Source organism: Parasteatoda tepidariorum, chromosome 10 (assembly GCF_043381705.1).
Source record: "Parasteatoda tepidariorum isolate YZ-2023 chromosome 10, CAS_Ptep_4.0, whole genome shotgun sequence".
Classification (NCBI taxonomy): Eukaryota; Metazoa; Arthropoda; class Arachnida; order Araneae; family Theridiidae; genus Parasteatoda; species Parasteatoda tepidariorum.
In genome coordinates, this window is record NC_092213.1 from 45,534,947 (window position 1) to 45,555,568 (window position 20,622).

Sequence of the window (20,622 nt, forward strand, 5' to 3'; positions counted from 1 at the left end):
TCAAAAAATATCTATTTAGATAAAATAATGGCAACAATTATGCTGTTGTTGCTGTTTTGATTGTGTGCCGTAATTTTTTAAGAAGTATCGAACATGTAGTGTTTGTTATATCTGTGAGCTATTTAAATTTAAGTTTTGAAGATTTTTTATTTTTTTCATCGTATCTTCTTTATTGAGGTATGCAAACTTATCCCTTATAACCTTATTCATCTATTAAGATGCTGAACAGTCTATTTTAGTGTGGTAGCCCTAATCATTAAGTTTTATATATTAGTAAAAATATATATACAAAAATCGAGAATTATGTTAACTATACGTAACTAAGCGCAGTTAACAGTTTTAGCTTTTTAATAAGGGAGTGAAATTGAACTATCTTATTTATGCTAATTAGTTAAAATATTTGATTAAGTATTGTAACAAGTCAACTTCCGCAGTAGTAGTCAGTGCTTATCATTTAAACTATTTTCGGGTGAGAAACTGCTTTTAGTCTAAAATCCTAATTATGAAACTTAATATTCCCTGTTAATTTTTTGATAGAAAGAACAAACTCTTTGTGATTTACTATTTTAACAGTCTTTAAAGATTATTTTTCATAGTTTTTGAAGTAGTACTATACAGTTGCTATATTGTTTAAATCATTTATAATGTTTGGTTTGTTCAACACAATTAGTCATGCTATTTAAGTGAACATGTGATGCCTTACCTGTTAAAGCTCTGAACTCTCATAATGAAGTACTGTTTGATCCTCAATGCAGCTTGGTTTAATAAAGACAGCCTAATTGCAATGCTCACCACATTGCCTTAATCATGCCATAGGTTATCAAAATGGGAAGCCTTAATCTCCATGGTCCCCTTGGCCTAACAGGCTGTTTTTTCGCACCAATTTAATGAATAATAATTTTGAGTATCATAAATAGTTCTAGTAATTTGAACATTTTAGCTGTATTTAATATTGATTTTTTTGTGGTACAGTTGCTGTCACTTTTTAAAACTGCCTTATACCAAGCTTATACTGTATTTGTCTGAAAACTTTTGACCTACTTGATTGTCATAGTTCTAGTAATTATCAGCATGATTTAAAGAAAAAAAAAGAAATCAAGTACAATATTTAAAAAAAGATTTTTTTCTTCTTATTTCATTTTGCATGTCTATGGAAAGAACTCCCTTACCATTCTTCTGAATAAGTGCTGATGAGTGTGGCTAGGAGGTTTCACTATTTTGAGTAGAAGTGTATGGTTAATATATAAGACAGATTTTGGCTCGGTTGGCGAGAGAAAGAGAATTAGGGAAGAGAGAAGCTCTTCTTATATATATTTTGGGTTTATGACTACCAATGTTCAACTCCGCAACCTTGTCATTTTGAACCAATCCAGAAGACAAGGAAACTTCTGGATCAGTACCTTCAAAGGTATGGATTTGTTATGGGAACATGGTGGACTTTGCGTCTCAACAGATTTAATATGCATCGATCACCATTTACTACACAGGGAGTCTTCGGCCGACAGGGATCGAACTCTTGGACATGGACCCAGTACCCTACCAACCAGACTGTCTCGACCCTTAAGCTCTTCTATTTAAAATATTCTATTTCTTGCATCCATAGTAACAGGCAGCTTAGACTTTGGTGAGAGAAGCTCTTTCTATATGACAAACTACAGACATCATTTCTCGTCTAAAGCAATAAAATATTGCTAAGTTTTCTTGGCTGTGTTTTCAGCTATTATTCAAATGTTTTTTAGTTTGTCCTGTCTTGTTTTTCTTTTTAGAAAAAAAAAGGGTACTAGTTTTTTAGTAGAAGCAAAAACCTGCATGCCAGACTAACTCTACCTTGCTGTTATTGGAATATTTAGAATTCGTATTATCTTGTGGTCTAGGTGTATATCCGTCTCCCTGCTGTACCCTTTGTAGGGAACATTGTCATTGACCACCATATTTCCTTTTTGTGGAGCTCTTCCTGGGACTACTTAGTTTCAGCAGTACTGGGAGGCAAGAGGCCATTTGACACGATGACTTTTTATATTTTATACATTTTTAATTGTTTGTTCTTTGTTTTACTTGATGCATTTTGTTAACTTCTCTGCCATTATAAATAAAGAAAAAAAATTTAGCAACTACATTTCTGGACTTCAACTTTCTGAAACTATGCTAATGTCAAGTCATTGAAATGCTTTTAAAAACTATTTGAAATTAAATACAGATTTTTGAAACATGACAGCATCTTTTGTTAATGGAATGCAAAATGATAAGGAAGTGAAATATGTATTCATTCTTTTCATATTTTGGTGCAAAATAAATTATGTTCTTATGCCTTAAATATGAATGAAAGTTCAAATACCAAAATACAATTTGGAAGCTGTCTCTTTATCAATCACTAATAAAATCTGACCATAAAATAATTTTCTATGGTGCCTAGACTAGCCATTGATTATCCACAATTTAATGGAAAGTTGTTGAGTTGTTCCATTGATAGCTAAGTTGGTGCAAAGCAATTGATTGTAGATGATAATTGTTGGTATTCATAGGTCTGACTCAATGATACATTTTTTGAGCCGTGGAAGCCCAAGGGATAAAGCACTCATCTCTTAATGAGCTGGGTTTGAATCCTAGCAATGGTTGGTGAATATGAAATTCTGCCCCAGACTTGCACCAATCACAGTGCTCACCTAAAAATATTCTGAGTGGTAGACAAATTATCATGTCCCCTTGCAGTCAGACTAACTGTGGAAGGTTTTCCATGTAATGTAAATGTAGGCTAGGCACATCAAAAAGTCTCTCTTTAGCAAATTTTCCCCCATGTTTGATCCCTCAATACTCTGGTGTTGAATGTTGGTAATCATAAACTTGAAATAGGGTCGTCTGTTCAAAGGCAGTTAAATAAAATAAAATTGGATGTAAAGGATTGATATGATTGGTTTCTGTGTATCTGTTATAATTTTGAATGTGACACATTTCCTGCCAGTTTTTTTTAAATTTTTTTCTCTCCCATTTTCAATTTTAATAACATTTTTACTTTTAAATTATTGATCTTACATGTAATGTATAACTTTTTTATCAAAATATGTAAATGTATTTAAAAGTTTATTTACATTGTTATTATTATTACCTAATTTTATAAAATTTTAAGGGTTTTAAGAGTAAAAATGTTTTAATTACAGGTAAAAGGAAAAGTGGCTAAAATTTCTCCATTTCTTCCTCTAAAAATGTAGAGCTAAAACTCTATACACATATAAAGTACTTTTTACTAATGTCTCAAAGTACTTTTTTCTTATAAAAATCAGAAGGATGCTTATTTAACTGCTATCATTCTATTTATATACTTGCTTTAAACATTTTTAAAAAATCTTTAAAACAAATGTATATATGGTTCATCGATAATAATATGACCATTTTTATGGCTTCTTTAACAGATAAGTAGTTGTGAAATTAATGTAATTGAGATAAATTATTAAACTAAAGGGGAGTATTTCTCAAAAATTGAAATTTTTTCTCTTCCAGCTATGAATCGTAGTCAGTCTTCTCATTGTGAACTTGCACTGAAATATGGACTTCAGCACAATGTTTCTGATGCAAGTTTGCCTCCTAAATTGGAAGACATTAAAAAGCAGCTCAAAGAAGAAATACGTAAAGAATTAAAGATAAAAGAGGGTGCCGAAAACTTAAAGAAAGCGACAACAGATAAAAAAGCTCTATCAAATGTTAATACTATTGTTAAAGAGGCTAACAACAAACTGCATGAACTGCAACAAGAATTGCAAGAGATTCAAGCCTACATGTTGATTTTCCAAGGCCAAAGTCCAGATATAAATTTTTCTGGTAATTTATAAGATATTTTTTTATTTATTTCTTTATTAAATATGTAAGATATTCGCAATATTTTCAACACTTACAAGCTTAGTACAGATTTTTAATATCTCAAAATAATTCTTAATTAATTCTGTTTTAAAGTCATCTAAAATATTTAAAAAATCAAAATTGCTTTGTTTCTATTTTATTCTTGTAGACTTAATTTCTTGAAATGTTCTTATTATTAGTTTCCTGGAGAAAAATCATCTGCTATTAAACAAAATATAAGGAGAATTATTTTATAGCAAAATAGACTTGTTCTTTCTTTAGTTATTATACTAACAATAATAATTTAGTTATTATACTAACAAATATAATATTGTTGACAATATTTTATCTGGCATATTTTTTCTATGTGAATAACTCACAGGCAGTCTTTAGTGAAATGATCAAGGCCTTCAATAATGTAGCATACCACCTCTCCAGGGCCGGATTAACCTATAGGCATGTACCTAGGGCCTACGAAATTCAGGGGCCTACGAAAAACTTGGGAGAAAAAAATTTGTTAACAAAAATAATTAAGCTTTAAAAACAACAAGTGTATTTTGCACAAAATTATGAAGATACATTGCAGATAAAGCTCGGTATTGCAGATAAAGTTCGATAAACAAATTTGTAAATTAAAATCCATATTAATAAAAATGTTGAAAAAAATATGCAAGAAAATGTTAGCATATATTTTAAAAAGAGGGAAGGAGGGGAGGGCCGAAAAACGGGTATGCCTAGTGCCTACGAAAGGTATAATCCGGCTCTGCGCCTCTCCAATCTAGCTTTTATATGGATCGATTGTTCATTTACACGGGCTAGTACTTTATTTTCCAATCGCTGGTTTACAGATTAATATTTAGAATTAATATTTAAAAAAAATTATAATCCAGACTTTAACTCTAAGGTTTTAGGCCTGAACCTCAGGTTTCTTTGTCCAATCCAAGAACTTCAGGCCAACAAAGTATTTTCTTAAGCTTTATTTATTTATTTTAATAACAAGGACTTGTAGGGGCCAGACACACTTTACATGCAGCCTCAAAATTCTTTCTTCCAGATTAGCAAATGTTTTTTAAAAAATTTAGGGGAAAAAAATAAAATGTCTTATAAACCTACCAAAAAGTATAACACTATTTGTAATGTAGTGTGTACTCATGATTTCTCGTTTAAGAGTATACTTATATTTTAATGCATGCTAAAATAACTGAGAATAAAATAGCTATTTCAGAACATATTTGTTCTTTTGTTGTGATAGATACAAGATAATGTAAAGCTAGTAACAGGAAAAGTAATGCCTGCTGTTGTTAATCAAGTTAATGCTGGTGGTATAAACCATTCCTTTCACTGATGTCACCTGTGAGAGAATATTCAGCCACATAAAAAAAAAACCAAACTTAATTCCATTCTTCTGAAAAATTTGAAAAATTTGTTGACAGGGAAATCAAATAAAAAAGTTCCAGAAACTTTTTATATCGAGTTTTTAAAAAGTGCTATATATTAGTCATTTGGTCTGTGTCACTAATTTTTAGAGGTAACGGAATTTCTTATATCAACTTAATTTCAAGAATGAGAATTTATTTATATATTTTTATTGTTTTGCTTCTTGCACTATATGTTGTGGTCGCCAAAAGTCTCAGGCTTTTTTATTTTCCGAAGATGGTTGCTCTGATATTTAAATAGTTTTAGGTTTGAAATATTTTGTATTGTATTAAGTGCAAATAATAGGAAACAAAGTGGTAAAAAAATTTTAAATTTCCAGAAATTATTATTTTTACCGGTCCAAGATAAAACACTGAAATAATTTATAGATCCTTTGAGTAAATAAGGTTAAGAAACCAGAGTTCTGCTTAGGAATAAAAACAGACAGGGTGCTTCCATAAATAAAAAGGGCATTTTGAGTTTTGAAAAGGGGCTAACCTTCCCCTTGTTGAAATGTATCAAAATGTTTATTATTTTGTAATAACTGAATTTGGTTGTCAATTTTTAAATTATCCTCTTATACTATTCTACGTGTATATTTCACAAACTTCTCACTCATTATGAAAATAACAGAAAAATTTGAATATTTTGAAAAATAATTAAAGGGAATCAAAAAGAAACAATCTCTGTGTATATAAATTTTCTTCAAAAAAAGTAAACTGAAAAAAAAGAATTGTTTAACAACTTTAAGGCTTTTTTTTAATACAGTAGGGAACTGATTATCTCGAACGATCGGGACCATCGCTATTCCGGATAACTGATTTTTCCGGTTTTCTGAATCGCTACAAAAAGCCGCGTTTTTTTATTGTTAAACCCAACTTTAAAAAAAATTATTTGGAAATAATCTTAAAAAGAAGGAAAAATAATGCAGTTATACACTAATGATTATTTCCAAAATGATGATAAGGTAAACATCTTTCAAAAAAGAACGAAAAATCCTAAAATCTTACGAGGAAAAAAAATTTGTTATTATTTTTTTTTAAATGGCAGGAAAATTTATCGAATTTCATTCTGGTTTTCCGGTTTTCTGATTTCCGGTTAACGGGTTCTGTACTGTATTTTTAACTGAAAATAATGAAAAAATAAACAAAATCGTTTTTAAATTAAGGGTATTTATTTAAAAAAATAATTCATAAATTTAAAATCATTAAAAAATTCATCTATATACTTTCTCCCAAATAAAAGATGTGAATATCTCTGAAGCGAAATATATCATGCAAATTTTAACTGTAACTAGACAATGTACGAAAAATGTTACTAATATTAAGGCGTGAAATTAAAAATTAAAGTTAAATAAATAGCAATAACTAAATTAATCAGGAGGGGGCTTTTCATTAAAACAGGTGGTTAAGAGGACAACATTTTCCTGAAAAAATAAAATAAAAAGTAGTGTTTTTAGGGAATGGCAGCTTATTTTGACAAAAAGGGCAAGGAGGGTGCATTTATAGGGATTAAAGGGCAGGCAGGACAGTCCGCCCTTTAAAAACACTTATAGAGAGCACTGAAGAAATATTGTTAAGATGGGGGAGGAGGATTTTCGCTTTGACAAGTGATTATTTAACAAACCCTTGATTTGTCAATGTTAAATATTATTTAATTGAAACTGTTTCTATTAAAATCTCTACATTGTTTTGCTAATTAAATTTTATTTATCTTAATTGTGAGTTTATTATTTTGAAGTTATTTTCATTAAAATGTATATTTTTTAAATATGTACATATATGTGTATAAAAAGCTTGAAACAATTACGGTTTTTGAATGTGTTTGAGAAACTTTTTTTCCATTGTTTTAACATACATTATTATTCTTTAGAGAGTTGTGTCATATCACCTAATAAATATGAACAACAGCTGGAAATTCCATTGTCTGCATCAGGGCAAAGGCTTAAATCTCTTGAAAAGCAGCTTAATATTGAACAAAAGGTTTGTTTAATGTATAATTCATTTGTTAATCATATTTTTATTTTATTTTTTACTTTAAAAATCTTTCAGGCTTTAAGTTCTTAGCAAGAATCTTATTTATTCAACTAAGTTTTTGCTAAACAGTATCATGGTTTTCTCAAAACTCAGGACTTGTAACTAAATTGATCCACAGCACCATGTATGACGGTATAATACTCTAACTTGTGAAATAGTAAAAACTGGATTGTTAACCGATCAAAATTGCTTTTAACTAGGTCGTAGGATAAAAGTAGTTTTAACTGACAAAAAGGGTCAGAACAGCTAAAACAATTTTAATGTTTATATAAAGTGTCGTTTTTATCTTAGAATAATTATTCTTTATTTTGTAAAATTCTCGTAAAGGTATACGTCCAAAGGATAACCTTTACGTTTCAAAGACTTACACATTGAATCACAAGTTAAAACTTACACGTTGAGTCACAAGTGAAAACTTGCTCAAACTTAAGTATAGAGAAGAGGAGTTGGAAGAGAAAAGTGTTATTCCCAAGTTCCAAATAATAGCTCTGATTTCATTTAAAAAAATCCATTCAAATTATCTGGTTCATTTAAATTATCTGAGACATCTTTTGCTATTCTTTATTTTGTTTGATAATTTTAAATTATTATTTTTATTTTTTGAAATTTTATTAACGAAAAACATAGTTATCCTTAATTTCATTACGCAATGTTTTAGTTGGTATAAAATTTTGCAGACTCCTAATTACAGTATATGAAAGTATAATTTATTTAACGTGTTACAAGCTAAATATAACAAACCCTTTACTGACTTTGAAGACTTAATATAACTGTCCGCAAAATACTATATTTCTGTCCTCATGATTAAATTTTAGATAAGATAAGATTGAAATTATTAATAGTTTTAAATGGTCTTCTAAAAAATTTATTTGAAAAACTTTGCCCATGATCATGTACATCTAAACAGGGTTGCCACAGGCGACTATTTGCAACTATTTTCTACTTGAGGTAACTATGGCAACTATTTTTGGCTGAAAAGGCTAAAAAAAAAAAGCAACTATTTTCAGGAAAAAGAGACTATTGGGAGACTTATCTGTGCTTCTAGCGATGTTTTTTTATACCATAAATTGGGTTGACAACCTGCGGCCCGCGATTACTTCTGAACATAATGATTTTTTTTTCTTAAAAAATAAGGAAAAAATTTAATTGTAAATTTGAGTCATCACTTTTTAAAGAGCTCAATTTGCACAGATTCCATTGTGAATCTATTTTGTTTCTCAATAGCCTTTTCAACAGTTATTGCTACGAAATTCTGCATGATTTTAAAGTACCCTATCTGTAATATGATATTATGAAGCGTGAATTTTGAATTTTAGTAATAATTTTTCAGTTTATATATATTTGCTAAATCAATTATTGATAAAAGGGAAATTTTTTTAGAAAGAGTATGTTTTTCTTAACAAAAAATTATTTTTCTGAATTAATTGTAGTATTTAAAAGTACAGTCGACCTTGTTTATAACGAGCACAAAGGGACCGTAACATGTACTCGTTAAATCCGAGTGCTCGTAATAAACGGGTCCTTAAGGCAGACGTGCAACCAGAAGAGGGGGGGGGGCTTGGGAGGTCAAATGATTGAGTTGACTTAAAATTTAATTAATACTTACTTACTTTAATTACATTAATTAATTTAATTAAATATTTATCTTAATTTAGTGACAACTAACCCCTCCCCCCAAACCAGCAAAAAATTTCTAGTTGCGCTACAGTCTTAAAGGAAAGGAAATATAAACGGAAAGAAAAATAAAGGAAAAGATTCTTACCAAAACATTTATTTTTTTCATTAATCTACATATTTAAAATAGTTTGTCAGCTTACTTTTAACTCGCGCATTTCATATCATTTTGAAAAAAAGATAAGACAGAAAGACTAGAAAGATGAGAAAAAAGATTGCCAGACAGAAAAATATTGCTCGCTAAAACCGGGTCTTGCTCGTTAAAAGCGACTTCTGTTCCATAGACTTAACATTGATCCAACCAAATATTCTCGTTTCCCTCGTTATAAACGAGTTCGACTGTATTTAATTTTCTGCTAATATACAAATTTTTTTATATAAAAATTTAGTGCTGGAACACTGACGTTTATTTTAAAATTATCATATTGACCATTAACTTGACTAATGGATCATGGTATATTACAATGAAGTCATTTAATAAAATTTTAGTAATATTATTGAAATATTTTTGTTCTTATTTAGGCAACTATTTTCATAATTTTAGGCGACTATTTTCATGCTTTAGGCTACTAGAAGCAACTTTTTTGTTCATTTTTTTCTGTGGCAACCCTGTCTAAATTACAACTCTTGTTGCTGTAAGTTTTTAATTAAAATGGTATTTTGCAAAAAAAACCCCTATTTTATTTGACATTTTTTTAAATAAATCATGTAATATTGTTGTAATTGTTTTATTTTATCATAGTATATCAAAATGTTGATGATAATAAAAAATTTTAGCAACGAAATTACTCCTCCTAATCACAGAAATTCGAATTTTTCAGTCTGAAATAATATTTATTTGTTTGATTATTTAATTATTTTTACATAACGTTGAGATTTCTTCAGTATATTTGTTTTGAAAAAAGTGTCATATCTTGTTATAAAATATTTAAGTGGGAAATGTTTACATTTTCCTTGATTTATTTAAAAATAAATGATCAAATTCTTTTTTTTGCAGGTGAAGATAGGGGCAGAAAATATGATTGCTATGTACAGTTCTGGATCATCGAAGGATAAAAAACTTTTAGCTGAAGCACAACAAATGTTAGCAGATTCCAAAGCAAAGATTGAATACATTCGCATGATGATTAATAAAGTAAAGCATGATAGTCATGTAGATGGCAACGCCTTTGGTAATGAAGGTGCAGGTGAAAAAATTATTATAATTTTATTTTTTACTATAACAATTAAAATCAATTGTATTTTACAGCAATTTTAAAATCTGTTTTATAGATTGCAATTAAGAAATAATATTAAGTGCTTCTATTAATTTTAAGTATATAATATTTATTTATTTTTGTAAAAAGTTATTACCATTAATGATTATTATGTATTTTATTGTGTGTATTAATGATTATTATTTGAGGATAAAAAATTAAGATTTATGAAAGTCTGTAAGTAATAATATCATGTTTTTCCTGAAGATAAGTTTTTAAAAGGAATAATAATTCAAAAATATCAAGTATTTATTTTTGAATAAAATAATTTTTATAAAAATTAAATAATTTACCTCAATAATTCATGAAGTCATACAAAAATAACTTAATTTTCTGAAAACCTTTTGAAATATGGCAAATCACTTTACAGATGTGAAACTACATAATGTGTGGAATATTAATGTAAGAAAAGGTCCACACATTATACATTTGTGTCTGAAACTAAATTTTTTTTAAATATTTTTATTTCATTTCATGTATTATCATTTGTATTATTTGCAAAAGTTCTAAAAAATTTATCTAAATTCTGGTCAATTTTTTTTAGTGCTAACCACAGTCATCTATATTTTAAACTTAAGGTATATTTTAATCACTGTGAATAATTTTCTTTAGCTAAACTTCCTGAGATAATGTCTCCTCTTGAATTGCGAATTGAAGAGTTGCGTCATAGACTGAAAGTAGAATGTGCTGTTCTTGAAGGTGCTAAAAATGTCATAAGGTTACTACAAAGCTCAAAACTTACTGACAGAAAAGCTTTACACGAGGTTTGGCATTAAAAATATATTATTATTTATGATACTAATAATTGAGCTATTTATTATCTAAATGTGGATTATTCAAAATCCTCCTCTCTTGTTTGTTATATATTTTTAATCAAATGTTATGAGTTTGATTTTTTATTATTCATGGCCAGTTATATTTAGTTAGATATTTTTAAGGTATAAATAATATATACAGTTGATTTTATCCTCTTTAAGTTATCAGAACATAACCATTTTTTTATTAACTGAACTTGAAAAAAGTTTTTTATTCTTATTTGAGATTATTTTTACCAGCATGAAGTTCTCAAAATTTCAACATAAATCGCAAAGCAATTAAAACATCGAGAAAAGACTTTATCTGTTTGGAGAAGAACTCTTTACCTCTACATCCGAACAGGGCAATTTTATCTAAAGCAAACATTTGTTTATTGCTATTAAGTTTTATTTCATTGTGTTATATTTAAACATATTTTTTTATATTTCACCGATTCAAAGAATTTTGTTTTGTAATTTTATTATGCAAAATAAATTATTTTACCATTTTTTAAATTATTGTAGAGCATTTGTAATTACAAAAGTCTTATTGCATAACATTGGATAGAATTCCACTTCTGAGATTTTTACTTTTTATATATGCCGATTTTATACCAATTTTAAGTATTGCTAGTATTTGAAGATTATGGGCATTTTCTGAATTTTTTAATGTAAGTTTATTTTATTTCAAACTGTGGCAAAATTGTTTAAAAAATGCAATAAATGTNTGCGAATTGAAGAGTTGCGTCATAGACTGAAAGTAGAATGTGCTGTTCTTGAAGGTGCTAAAAATGTCATAAGGTTACTACAAAGCTCAAAACTTACTGACAGAAAAGCTTTACATGAGGTTTGGTGTTAAAAATATTTTATTATTTATGATACTAATAATTGAGCTATTTATTATCTAAATATGCGTTATTCAAAATCCTCCTCTCTTGTTTGTTATATATTTTTAGTCAAATGTTATGAATTTGATTTTTTGTGTTTCAAGGTCAATTATATTTTTACCCTTCCGTGTTTGATATTTTGAAGCTATAAATAATATATACAGTTGATTTTATCTTCTTTAAGTTATCAGAACATTACTTTTTTTTATTAACTAAACTTGAAAAAAGTTTTTTATTAATATTTGAGGTTATTTTTACCAGCATGAAGTGCTCAACATTTCAACATAAATCGCAAATCAATTCAAACATTAAGATAAGAATTTATCTGTTTGGAGAAGAACTCTTTGCCTCTACATCCGAACAGGGCAATTTTCTAAAGCAAACTTTTGTTTATTTTGTTTTTGCATTATATTTAAACATATTTTTTTATATTTCACAGATTCAAGGGTTTTTGTTTTGTAATTTTATTTTGTAAAATAAAATTATTTTACCATTTTTTTAATAATCGTAGAGCATTTGTAATTACAAAAGTCTTATTGAATTAGATAGAATTACACTTTTGAGATTTTTACTTTTTATTCATGCCGATTTTATACCAATTTTAAGTATAGCTTAAAATTGAATTCTGAAATTGAATTGAATTGAATTGAATATTTGAAGATAATGGACATTTTCTGAATTTTTTAATGTAAGTTCATTTTATTTCAAACTCTGGCAAAATTGTTTAAAAAATGCTATAAATGTGTATTTCACTTCCAGTAACTTACTTCAGAAGTGAAAAGATAATTTGTGTTTGAAATAATCTGTTGTTATGGTATCTAACAATAAAGTTTTTGCCAATATCTGCTCATTAACATTTTTAGGCTCAAAATACTTTGTTGGAATCGAGTCAGAAGCTTGATCTTATTCGCCGATCAATGGAAATTAGAAAATTGGAACTACCTCCTGATTCTCCTAAATTAGATGTTCTGAAATGCGAATTGGAATGTAGTCAAGCAACAAGTCCTGTCCTTTATCCGTCCACAATTCATCCACGTGGTACAAAAGATGCATCTATTCAGCCTTACAGTACATCTCTTTCTAAGCCTGCTACTGTCACTGGTAAACTGGAAGTCAGGTAATATATATCTCTATAAAAGCAAAAATCTGCCTGTTTGTATGTTCGCTTATAATGTGGGAATGGGATTACCGATTTAGATCATGTTTTTTAAGCAGATTGTAAATTTTCACTGGTTGGTTTGTAATCAATTGCCAGTAGTTAAAATGCAGTGTTGCAGATTAAAGTATCCTTAATATCTTTTGATTGACTTCGATTGGCACTGCATTTTTTGTCAATATGTTTTTGATCATTTTGCAATTATTCTCTTTTATCTACCTTGTTGATCTGGTGCAATATTAAAAACTTGTTTTTTCATTGTTTTAATATTGTGCCATCATGGAGACAGCATTGATACAAAATGTAGAAATAGGATGCAGACATAATCCTGCGAAAAATAAAATCATTTATCATTTATAAGAAAATCCTATTGTTTGGCTATCTGCACTCAAACTGGTGTCATTAGTTTTTCTAATGTATCAAATATACAATACAATATTAAGCATTATCCAAGATGAGGTAATAATATAACAAAACATCTTTTATAAATGAAAATTAAATTTAAAAAAACTTATTTTAAAGTTCTTAAACTAATAGAAAATAACAGTGAACTTTTATACATATCAAGAAATTTTTATCTAAATTATTTGTATTAATCAGCATCACATTCACTTTTAATATTTGGCCAAATAATTTTTGCTACTTAACATTTGTGCAGTTGGCAATTTGAAAAGAGATGGATTTTACTGGATGATGGATTAGCTGAAGACATATGTATTATATTTAGCACAAATGAAACTTCATTTTGTTGCTCTGTTTTGTTTTTGTCATAAATGTTCTCAATAAAACAGTGAAATCAATAATGCAATGAAAAATTATTGTTATTATACAGGGTCGTAGCATTTTTAAAAAGTGCTTAAAGGTGCTTATTTTTGAATTACATTTCTTAAAAGCCCTTAAAGGTGCTTGTTTTATTCTGGGTTTGTAAAAAGTGCTTAATTTTAAAAAGAGATTTCTTTGCCGTGTCGATTGTTGTTCTAAATAACAAAAAATGCTTGATTTTCACAATTTTCTCTGCAATATTTATCGGAAACTAAATAATTTATCATTATTATGTGAAGTTTGTGAAAATGTTCTTGAAGTTTATTGATTTTATGTTCATAAATTAGGAATTTTAAACGGTAGAAAAAAGTATTTTTTATTACAGGTCCTTATTATGATTTTTTTTTCTTTTGGAAAGTGATTAAAAATATTTTTTAGTGCTTAAAGAGTACTCAAGAGGTGCTTATGTTTTGTTGAAAATTTTGGCATGCACCCTGTTATAAACCTCTTACTTACATCTATCAAACAGGTATGCTTTAATAGCGGAAGTTAACATGCTAATTTTCGGAATAATATTAAAATGTTCTTTAATAATGTATTAATTTTTTATATATTTATTGGCCAATATCTTCCAACTTATTGAGAGAAAAACAACATTAGCGAAAGAAAGTTTTGTAACTGTTTTAGAAACGAACTTAAATGTCCTTAAAATCATAGAAATAATAGCATTCTAATTCCAAAATGGTGCTTATTCAAAGTGTTAATAAAAGATTTAAATATATTTCTTTCTTTTATTTGAAATGTATAGAAAATTTTCTTGATCCAAAGCATTTTCCAAGCAAATGATAAGATATAATAGACTATAAGATATAAATTTATTTCCTTCCTAAAACCCAATAGATTGTAGAACTGTAGGCTAATGTTTACAACCACATTCTATATATATATATGTTTTTAATTTCAAATATTTTTATTAGATTAATGGGGTGTCAAGATTTACTTGACGATGTTCCTGGTCGATTACCGAGAAGAGATCAAGGCCCTCATATGTCAAGCCCTGCAGATTTGCGTAGTTTTGTGCGTGCTACTGGTAAAGGTTTGACTGGGCGTGGCTCTTCAAAATCGTACAGTATTAAAGAAGAAACTTCAAGTAATGTTCTTTTTTTATTCCTTACTTTACGGATATTTTTTTAAATTATCAGGGCTGATTGTGCTCCGGAAAAAATCCGGATTTCCAGAATCTTTGCTAACAGTGATCCAGAAATTTCCGGCGATCGAAGGTCCAGATGTTTCAAAAAATCATTGATCACAAAAGTTTCCGGAAATTTAATTTTCAATGGTGGAACTTAAAAACACAGTTTATTTTATTTGTTTGTAAGGGAGAGCCAGAGAGATACTTTATAAGCTTATATTCGTGATTAATATAAATTTTTTATCAATAAACAGTTGTTATAATCATAAACTCAAGAAAGAAAGACATATTTGTAAATTTTAATTACTTCTCCAGCTCATCATAGGTATGTGTAAATGGTATAGGTATGCGTAAAATTTTAAATATATTTTAAGAAATACTGAGAAAAAGGAAANAGATGAAATAATGGCAGTTTTAAAGTTAGATAACACTACAGTTGCTCAAACCACTTGGAAACCATGTAGCCAACAAGCTTGGGATCAAAGATTTAGCATAGATCTTGATAGGGTGAGTTTAATTTGTTCTATTGATTATAAAAAAAAAAAAAATTCAAAATTTCATTTAGCCTGGTTGGTAGGGCACACTGGACTCAAGTTTGTGAGAAGGGGAGTTCAAATCCAGTTGCCCGTGTGGTTAATGGTGACTGGTGCATGTTAAATCTGTCGAATCAAAGTCCTCCATCTTCTCATGACAAATTATACCTCTGGGGGTACTGGATTTGAGATTGATCATTTTCTGGTTCAGATCTAAATTATGGTAATATGGTAATTCCGTCCATAAACGGGCATGGCAGAAGTCAAAATCTTGTCCATAGAATGTACTACTGGAGAACAAGAACAATTGCACCCCCAGTGCCTTAATGGCCAACGGCAACCTGTGAGCATCGGTTGGAGATCTCTAGCATTGTATACAAAGATATTCAAGTTATATCATACAAAGTAATAGTTTCTTTAACAATTCTTATTTTGATTTTTCATGTAACTTTTTTTTCTGCTCTCTGTTATTAAATCACATTTCAGATTTACATTAAGCTTAATTATTCTGATAAATCTAAATTTTCCTTCTTTTCCTTTTGTAACTTTATATTAATGCCTTACATATAAAGTTAATAAATAAATTTTATTTTAGTCTAGAGAATTAGAAATTCAAGTATATTGGCGAGATTGGAGATCAATGTGTGCAGTTAAATTTCTTCGTCTTGAGGAGTTCATTGATGACAACAGACATGGCATAGCTCTCCATTTAGAACCTCAAGGTCTTTTATTTGCTGAAGTAAAAATGAGATGTCTTTCTTTTTAATTTACAATTTCTCATAGAATTTCCATAGTACTTATCTTTTTATTTTGATTGACAGGTGAAATTTTTGAATCCTATGATATCAAGAAAACCTAGGCTTCAGCGTCAAAGAAAATTATTTAGGCACAAAGGTAAAGATTTTAAGCTGGTTGTTTTCCTATTTTTTCATTTGTGTTTACTTTTCTTTGTGCTTCTATAGTTTAAAATTTATTTTATTTAGGCAAAAACTTCTTACGTCCTGGACAAATGAATATAAATGTAGCAACATGGGGTCGTTTAATGAAAAGAGCAATGCCACAAAATTGTTCAGAACAGCCAGCAACAATAAGTCCTCCTTGCCTAATGGCAAACAGTAAGTAATGTTTGAATAACACAAGTACAGTAAGAAATTGATTATCTTTTATCTGATTACCTCTATTAACAAAATAGGCTACTATGCATTTTTTTAACCATCGTAATTTATTTTTTTTCTCAATTTAAATACTATGCTTCCTCAATCTAGCTGTATACGTGGTCCACCCCCCCCTCCCCCCCCAAAAAAAATACTTGCTTTGTACTATGTGCATTTTTTTTTAATTAGTTAAAACTAAGTTTTTATCTGTAATTAAAACCATGAAACCGACTACAACTGTAATGATTAAACAAGAATGGATTCAAATGAATGTGTCTGTTTAAAAATTGCTTTTATTCTGAAGGTGTTTCTCTAAATTAGAATATATAAATTTTTCTCCCAAGTAATGAAAATTAATATGATGATTTAAATAATCATTTTCATGTTCTTAACAATTTTAACTGTTTCTTTTTTTATTTTTATTACTCAAAATACAAAATAAAGTATGAATGTTTGATTTTTATTTAAGTGATTGTATTGAAATTGGTTTTGCTTATTAAGATATTTGCAATTTCAATTTTTACTTATGTCTGTTTAGAATTTAATTTCTTTTATATTATATTTATTTATAACTTTTTTAAAATTATATTTCTATCAAGATTTTTTCTGAAGAAAAAGTCTTGATAGTCATTTACAATAAATATTCTGCTTATATGATATCCTACAATTTCAACATGCGAAAAAAATAGGTTAATGTTATTAAATAATCTATTACACTGTAATGGCATAACAGTCCACAGTTTCTTGACATATAAGTGCTGTGCACCTTACTAGTAATTGGTCATGTATAAGTAAGCAGTACACAATGTGTATCAGCTTAATGATGAACACATTTTTGTTCTTTTAGTTTATTTATTTTTGTGAATTTTAAGATTTTCAATTTTGTACATTAAAATATAAAAAGAGAAATTAAGCATAAACAATTCTTATTATATATATATATATATTTATACATATTAAAAATGCATTTTCTAGATTGAAATTCAAAGTAGTTAAGCTCTTTGAGGGATATTTTGCTCAAAAATTGTGTTAATGAACATGTAATAATGACATAAATGTAAAATTTATGTATAGATTATTAATTATGATTAATATTTCATTAAAAAAAATTATGATTTGTATAAACAATTTAACTTCAAACTTTATGCAAGTTTTTAATGTTAGTAACTTATTTTTAATTTTTATGTTGAATATATATGTTTTATCTATGCTTATATTTTTCTTCCCTGAAATTTATTTATGTCATTTAGCCTCTAATAAGTCTCGGCCTTTAGAAAACATTGTCATGAAGTTAGATTTCGAAAATACACTCAAAGAGGATGATCAAATTGACAACCAAACAGATCGTAGGCATTCAACTGATCAAGGATCTGCTCTTTTGGAATTAGACATAAAGGTAAGCTTTTTTGAAGAATTCGTTATTNGTAAAATTTATGAGCACTAAATGAAAAAACCCAATTTTCCCCGGGTTTTTTCAGATAAAACCCAATTTTCCCCGGGTTTTTTCAATAAAACCCAGGCGGGTTGGGTTTTTTCAAAAATCCCCGGGTTTTTTCAAACCCTGATTACTATGCTTCTATTTTTAAATTTTTCATTTAAAACTGCTAATGAATATATTAGCTCCATGTATAGAAATTAATTACTGTCTTTATTTTTTCATAAATTGCTTTTTTTTTTTTTTTAGAAACATTTTAGTGTTTGTAATTAGATGATTTAAATTTATTTTTTATGTTAAAAGGAAACTGTTTTGAAACATTTTGGCAAAACTGCTTATTAGATTAACCATTCCAAATAGACATTAGCATTTCTAGTTCATTGACAGTTTTATTAGGATATATTGAATTAACTAGTTGAATAAATTTTAAAATGTATAATTTATTTGGGATTTAATGGTAGAAGTAAACTTGCATAGTAACTTTGAAATTTCAAAAGCAAGTGAACTAATCAGTTTCAAAAAATAAACTTCATGTCATGATATAAAACCAAATAATGTACAAAACTCTGCTAAATATAGCAAGGAACCTGAAACATTAACTAACTTTATCATCAATATTGAAATACTATGACAAAGTTTTCAATATTTTATTCTCTATGTCTGCAATGGTGATGAGAATTGTTAATAGCAATAAAACTTGCATGTTTTTAACTATTTGCTTCTTATACAACTATATTTTGTACCACTTTTCAATTCTTGTACTCATTTGAAGAATGGATTTAACTTGAATAAAGCAAAACAATATAAGAGCATCAATAAAGCCACATAAACATACTATATTTTCAGTCCTATAACAAAGAACCTTCTTTAAAGCAGTATTCATTATTCTTCCTTCTCTATCCCTTAAAATATTAACCAAAAATATATTGCAATGTTAGATTACATGGCATTTTTGTGACCTTTTCATATTAAGCTTTGTTTATAAAATAAAATTTATGATTTTTCTTGCTATATATGATTTTTTAGTTATAAATGTGTTGTGTAATGTTTAACTAATGCAAATTGAAACTTCAATTAAAGAAAAATGCTTTTTCAGATTTATTCTGCACTCAATTATTCAGAAATATAATTTTTAAGCATATGTAAAACAAGTAACTTTAAAATATATATATATTACTAATAATTGATTTTTATACAAAATTTTTAAACTCGTATTTCCTTATGTTTCAGTCTGCTCTTGGAGAATTCGATTTTCTGAGATATGATAATGATCTTCTTGAATCAGATCGATTCCCTCACATCAAAGAGTGCATTTCTGAAACTGATTTGATTATTAATAACCGAATTCGTCATTCACCTACTCCTGAGCCTTTAGTGGAAATGCCTGAAGATGAACAAGCACTTGTAAATGCTAAACTTCCTCCACCTTCACTGGAAGTTGAATGGTATTACTTTTGTTCATCAAATCTCTTTTCCGTATATCTTATCTGAGGTTCATAAATTGAGAGTATTATCAATATTATATTATATTTTTTATATTATACAGTGAAACCTCGGTTAAACGAACGCTCTTGGCTGCAATAAAATTGACTGCTTACGAGAGTTGACCATTTACAGGAAGGGTACTCTAATAACCAAGTTTTAGCGCCGTTAATTGTTTTTAGAATAATTACAATGATATAGAAAAGATTAAGTAATATACAATGATATTTATGTAACTTTAAAAAATACTCTTTTTCACTACAAAAAAATATGAAAACATTTTATATGTATACGTAATTCTAGATATAACTACAGAGAAATGAGTATGTTTTTCCTATTTACTCAGATATTCAAGTTAGTCATATGATACCGATTTTAGGCCTATGTCACTTCCTCAGACGGTTCGATTATTAGTATTACACCTCCCTATCACTTGATAGGAAACGTCGTGATACCTCCTTGAAAGTAAACCTTGCATTACGCACAGAAGAAAAAGAAAGCATTGCATACCGGTTAGACACGAAGCTCTATGGAATTGTCATTTCGCAATTGATCATATGTCTAAATAAATTTTTCGTTTATATGAACATTTCAAAGACTAGATTTCTGTTGTCTTTAAACAGACTTAACTGTGTTTTACTCACCAAATTTAAAATAAGTAGACAGGAATTTTCAGTGGAGAACAGAAATTAAGACCATTTAAGGCATATTAGCGTGTGGGATTTCTTAACCTGTATTGTCCAGATGAAAAGATGCCCCTGTCTAAAATATTTAATATGAGCAGTATCATTTTCTCTCCTTTCTTTGCAAAAATAAAGAAAGGAAAATGATTGATTTTTTAGTAAAAAAAAATAGCATATTATTTTTAGTTGTGGATAGGGTAAAAACAGTTACATGTTTTAAAAATAGTGATAAGTTGCATTTTTTTTCCCTTACAATTTGAAGCAAAAACTTTCTTTTTTAAATTTAGAAGGAAAATTGGTGTCCTGTTTGTAGAGATAGAATATAATGTTT

At 28.2% G+C, this 20,622-nt stretch overlaps 1 protein-coding gene across 3 annotated transcripts in view; it reads left to right on the forward strand.

Moving 5' to 3' along the window:
• The first annotated feature begins 33 nt into the window (after positions 1 to 33).
• LOC107444389 (serine/threonine-protein kinase N) overlaps positions 34 to 20,622 on the forward strand; it is a 31,878-nt gene continuing 11,289 nt past the window's right edge. Inside the window, exons 1-13 of one of the 3 annotated variants that reach the window (XM_043040308.2) lie at positions 34 to 177; positions 3,496 to 3,813; positions 7,120 to 7,229; positions 9,955 to 10,144; positions 10,826 to 10,977; positions 12,758 to 13,011; positions 14,790 to 14,962; positions 15,402 to 15,511; positions 16,133 to 16,276; positions 16,359 to 16,431; positions 16,521 to 16,652; positions 17,942 to 18,087; positions 19,357 to 19,571. In XM_043040308.2, coding sequence (XP_042896242.1) covers positions 3,498 to 3,813; positions 7,120 to 7,229; positions 9,955 to 10,144; positions 10,826 to 10,977; positions 12,758 to 13,011; positions 14,790 to 14,962; positions 15,402 to 15,511; positions 16,133 to 16,276; positions 16,359 to 16,431; positions 16,521 to 16,652; positions 17,942 to 18,087; positions 19,357 to 19,571 — 2,015 coding nt within the window. In that variant the 5' untranslated portion in view covers positions 34 to 177; positions 3,496 to 3,497. Of the gene's footprint in view, positions 178 to 343; positions 470 to 3,495; positions 3,814 to 7,119; positions 7,230 to 9,954; positions 10,145 to 10,825; positions 10,978 to 12,757; positions 13,012 to 14,789; positions 14,963 to 15,401; positions 15,512 to 16,132; positions 16,277 to 16,358; positions 16,432 to 16,520; positions 16,653 to 17,941; positions 18,088 to 19,356; positions 19,572 to 20,622 lie in introns of those variants that run through there. The other 2 variants (XM_043040327.2, XM_043040319.2) reach the window with 2 other exon arrangements.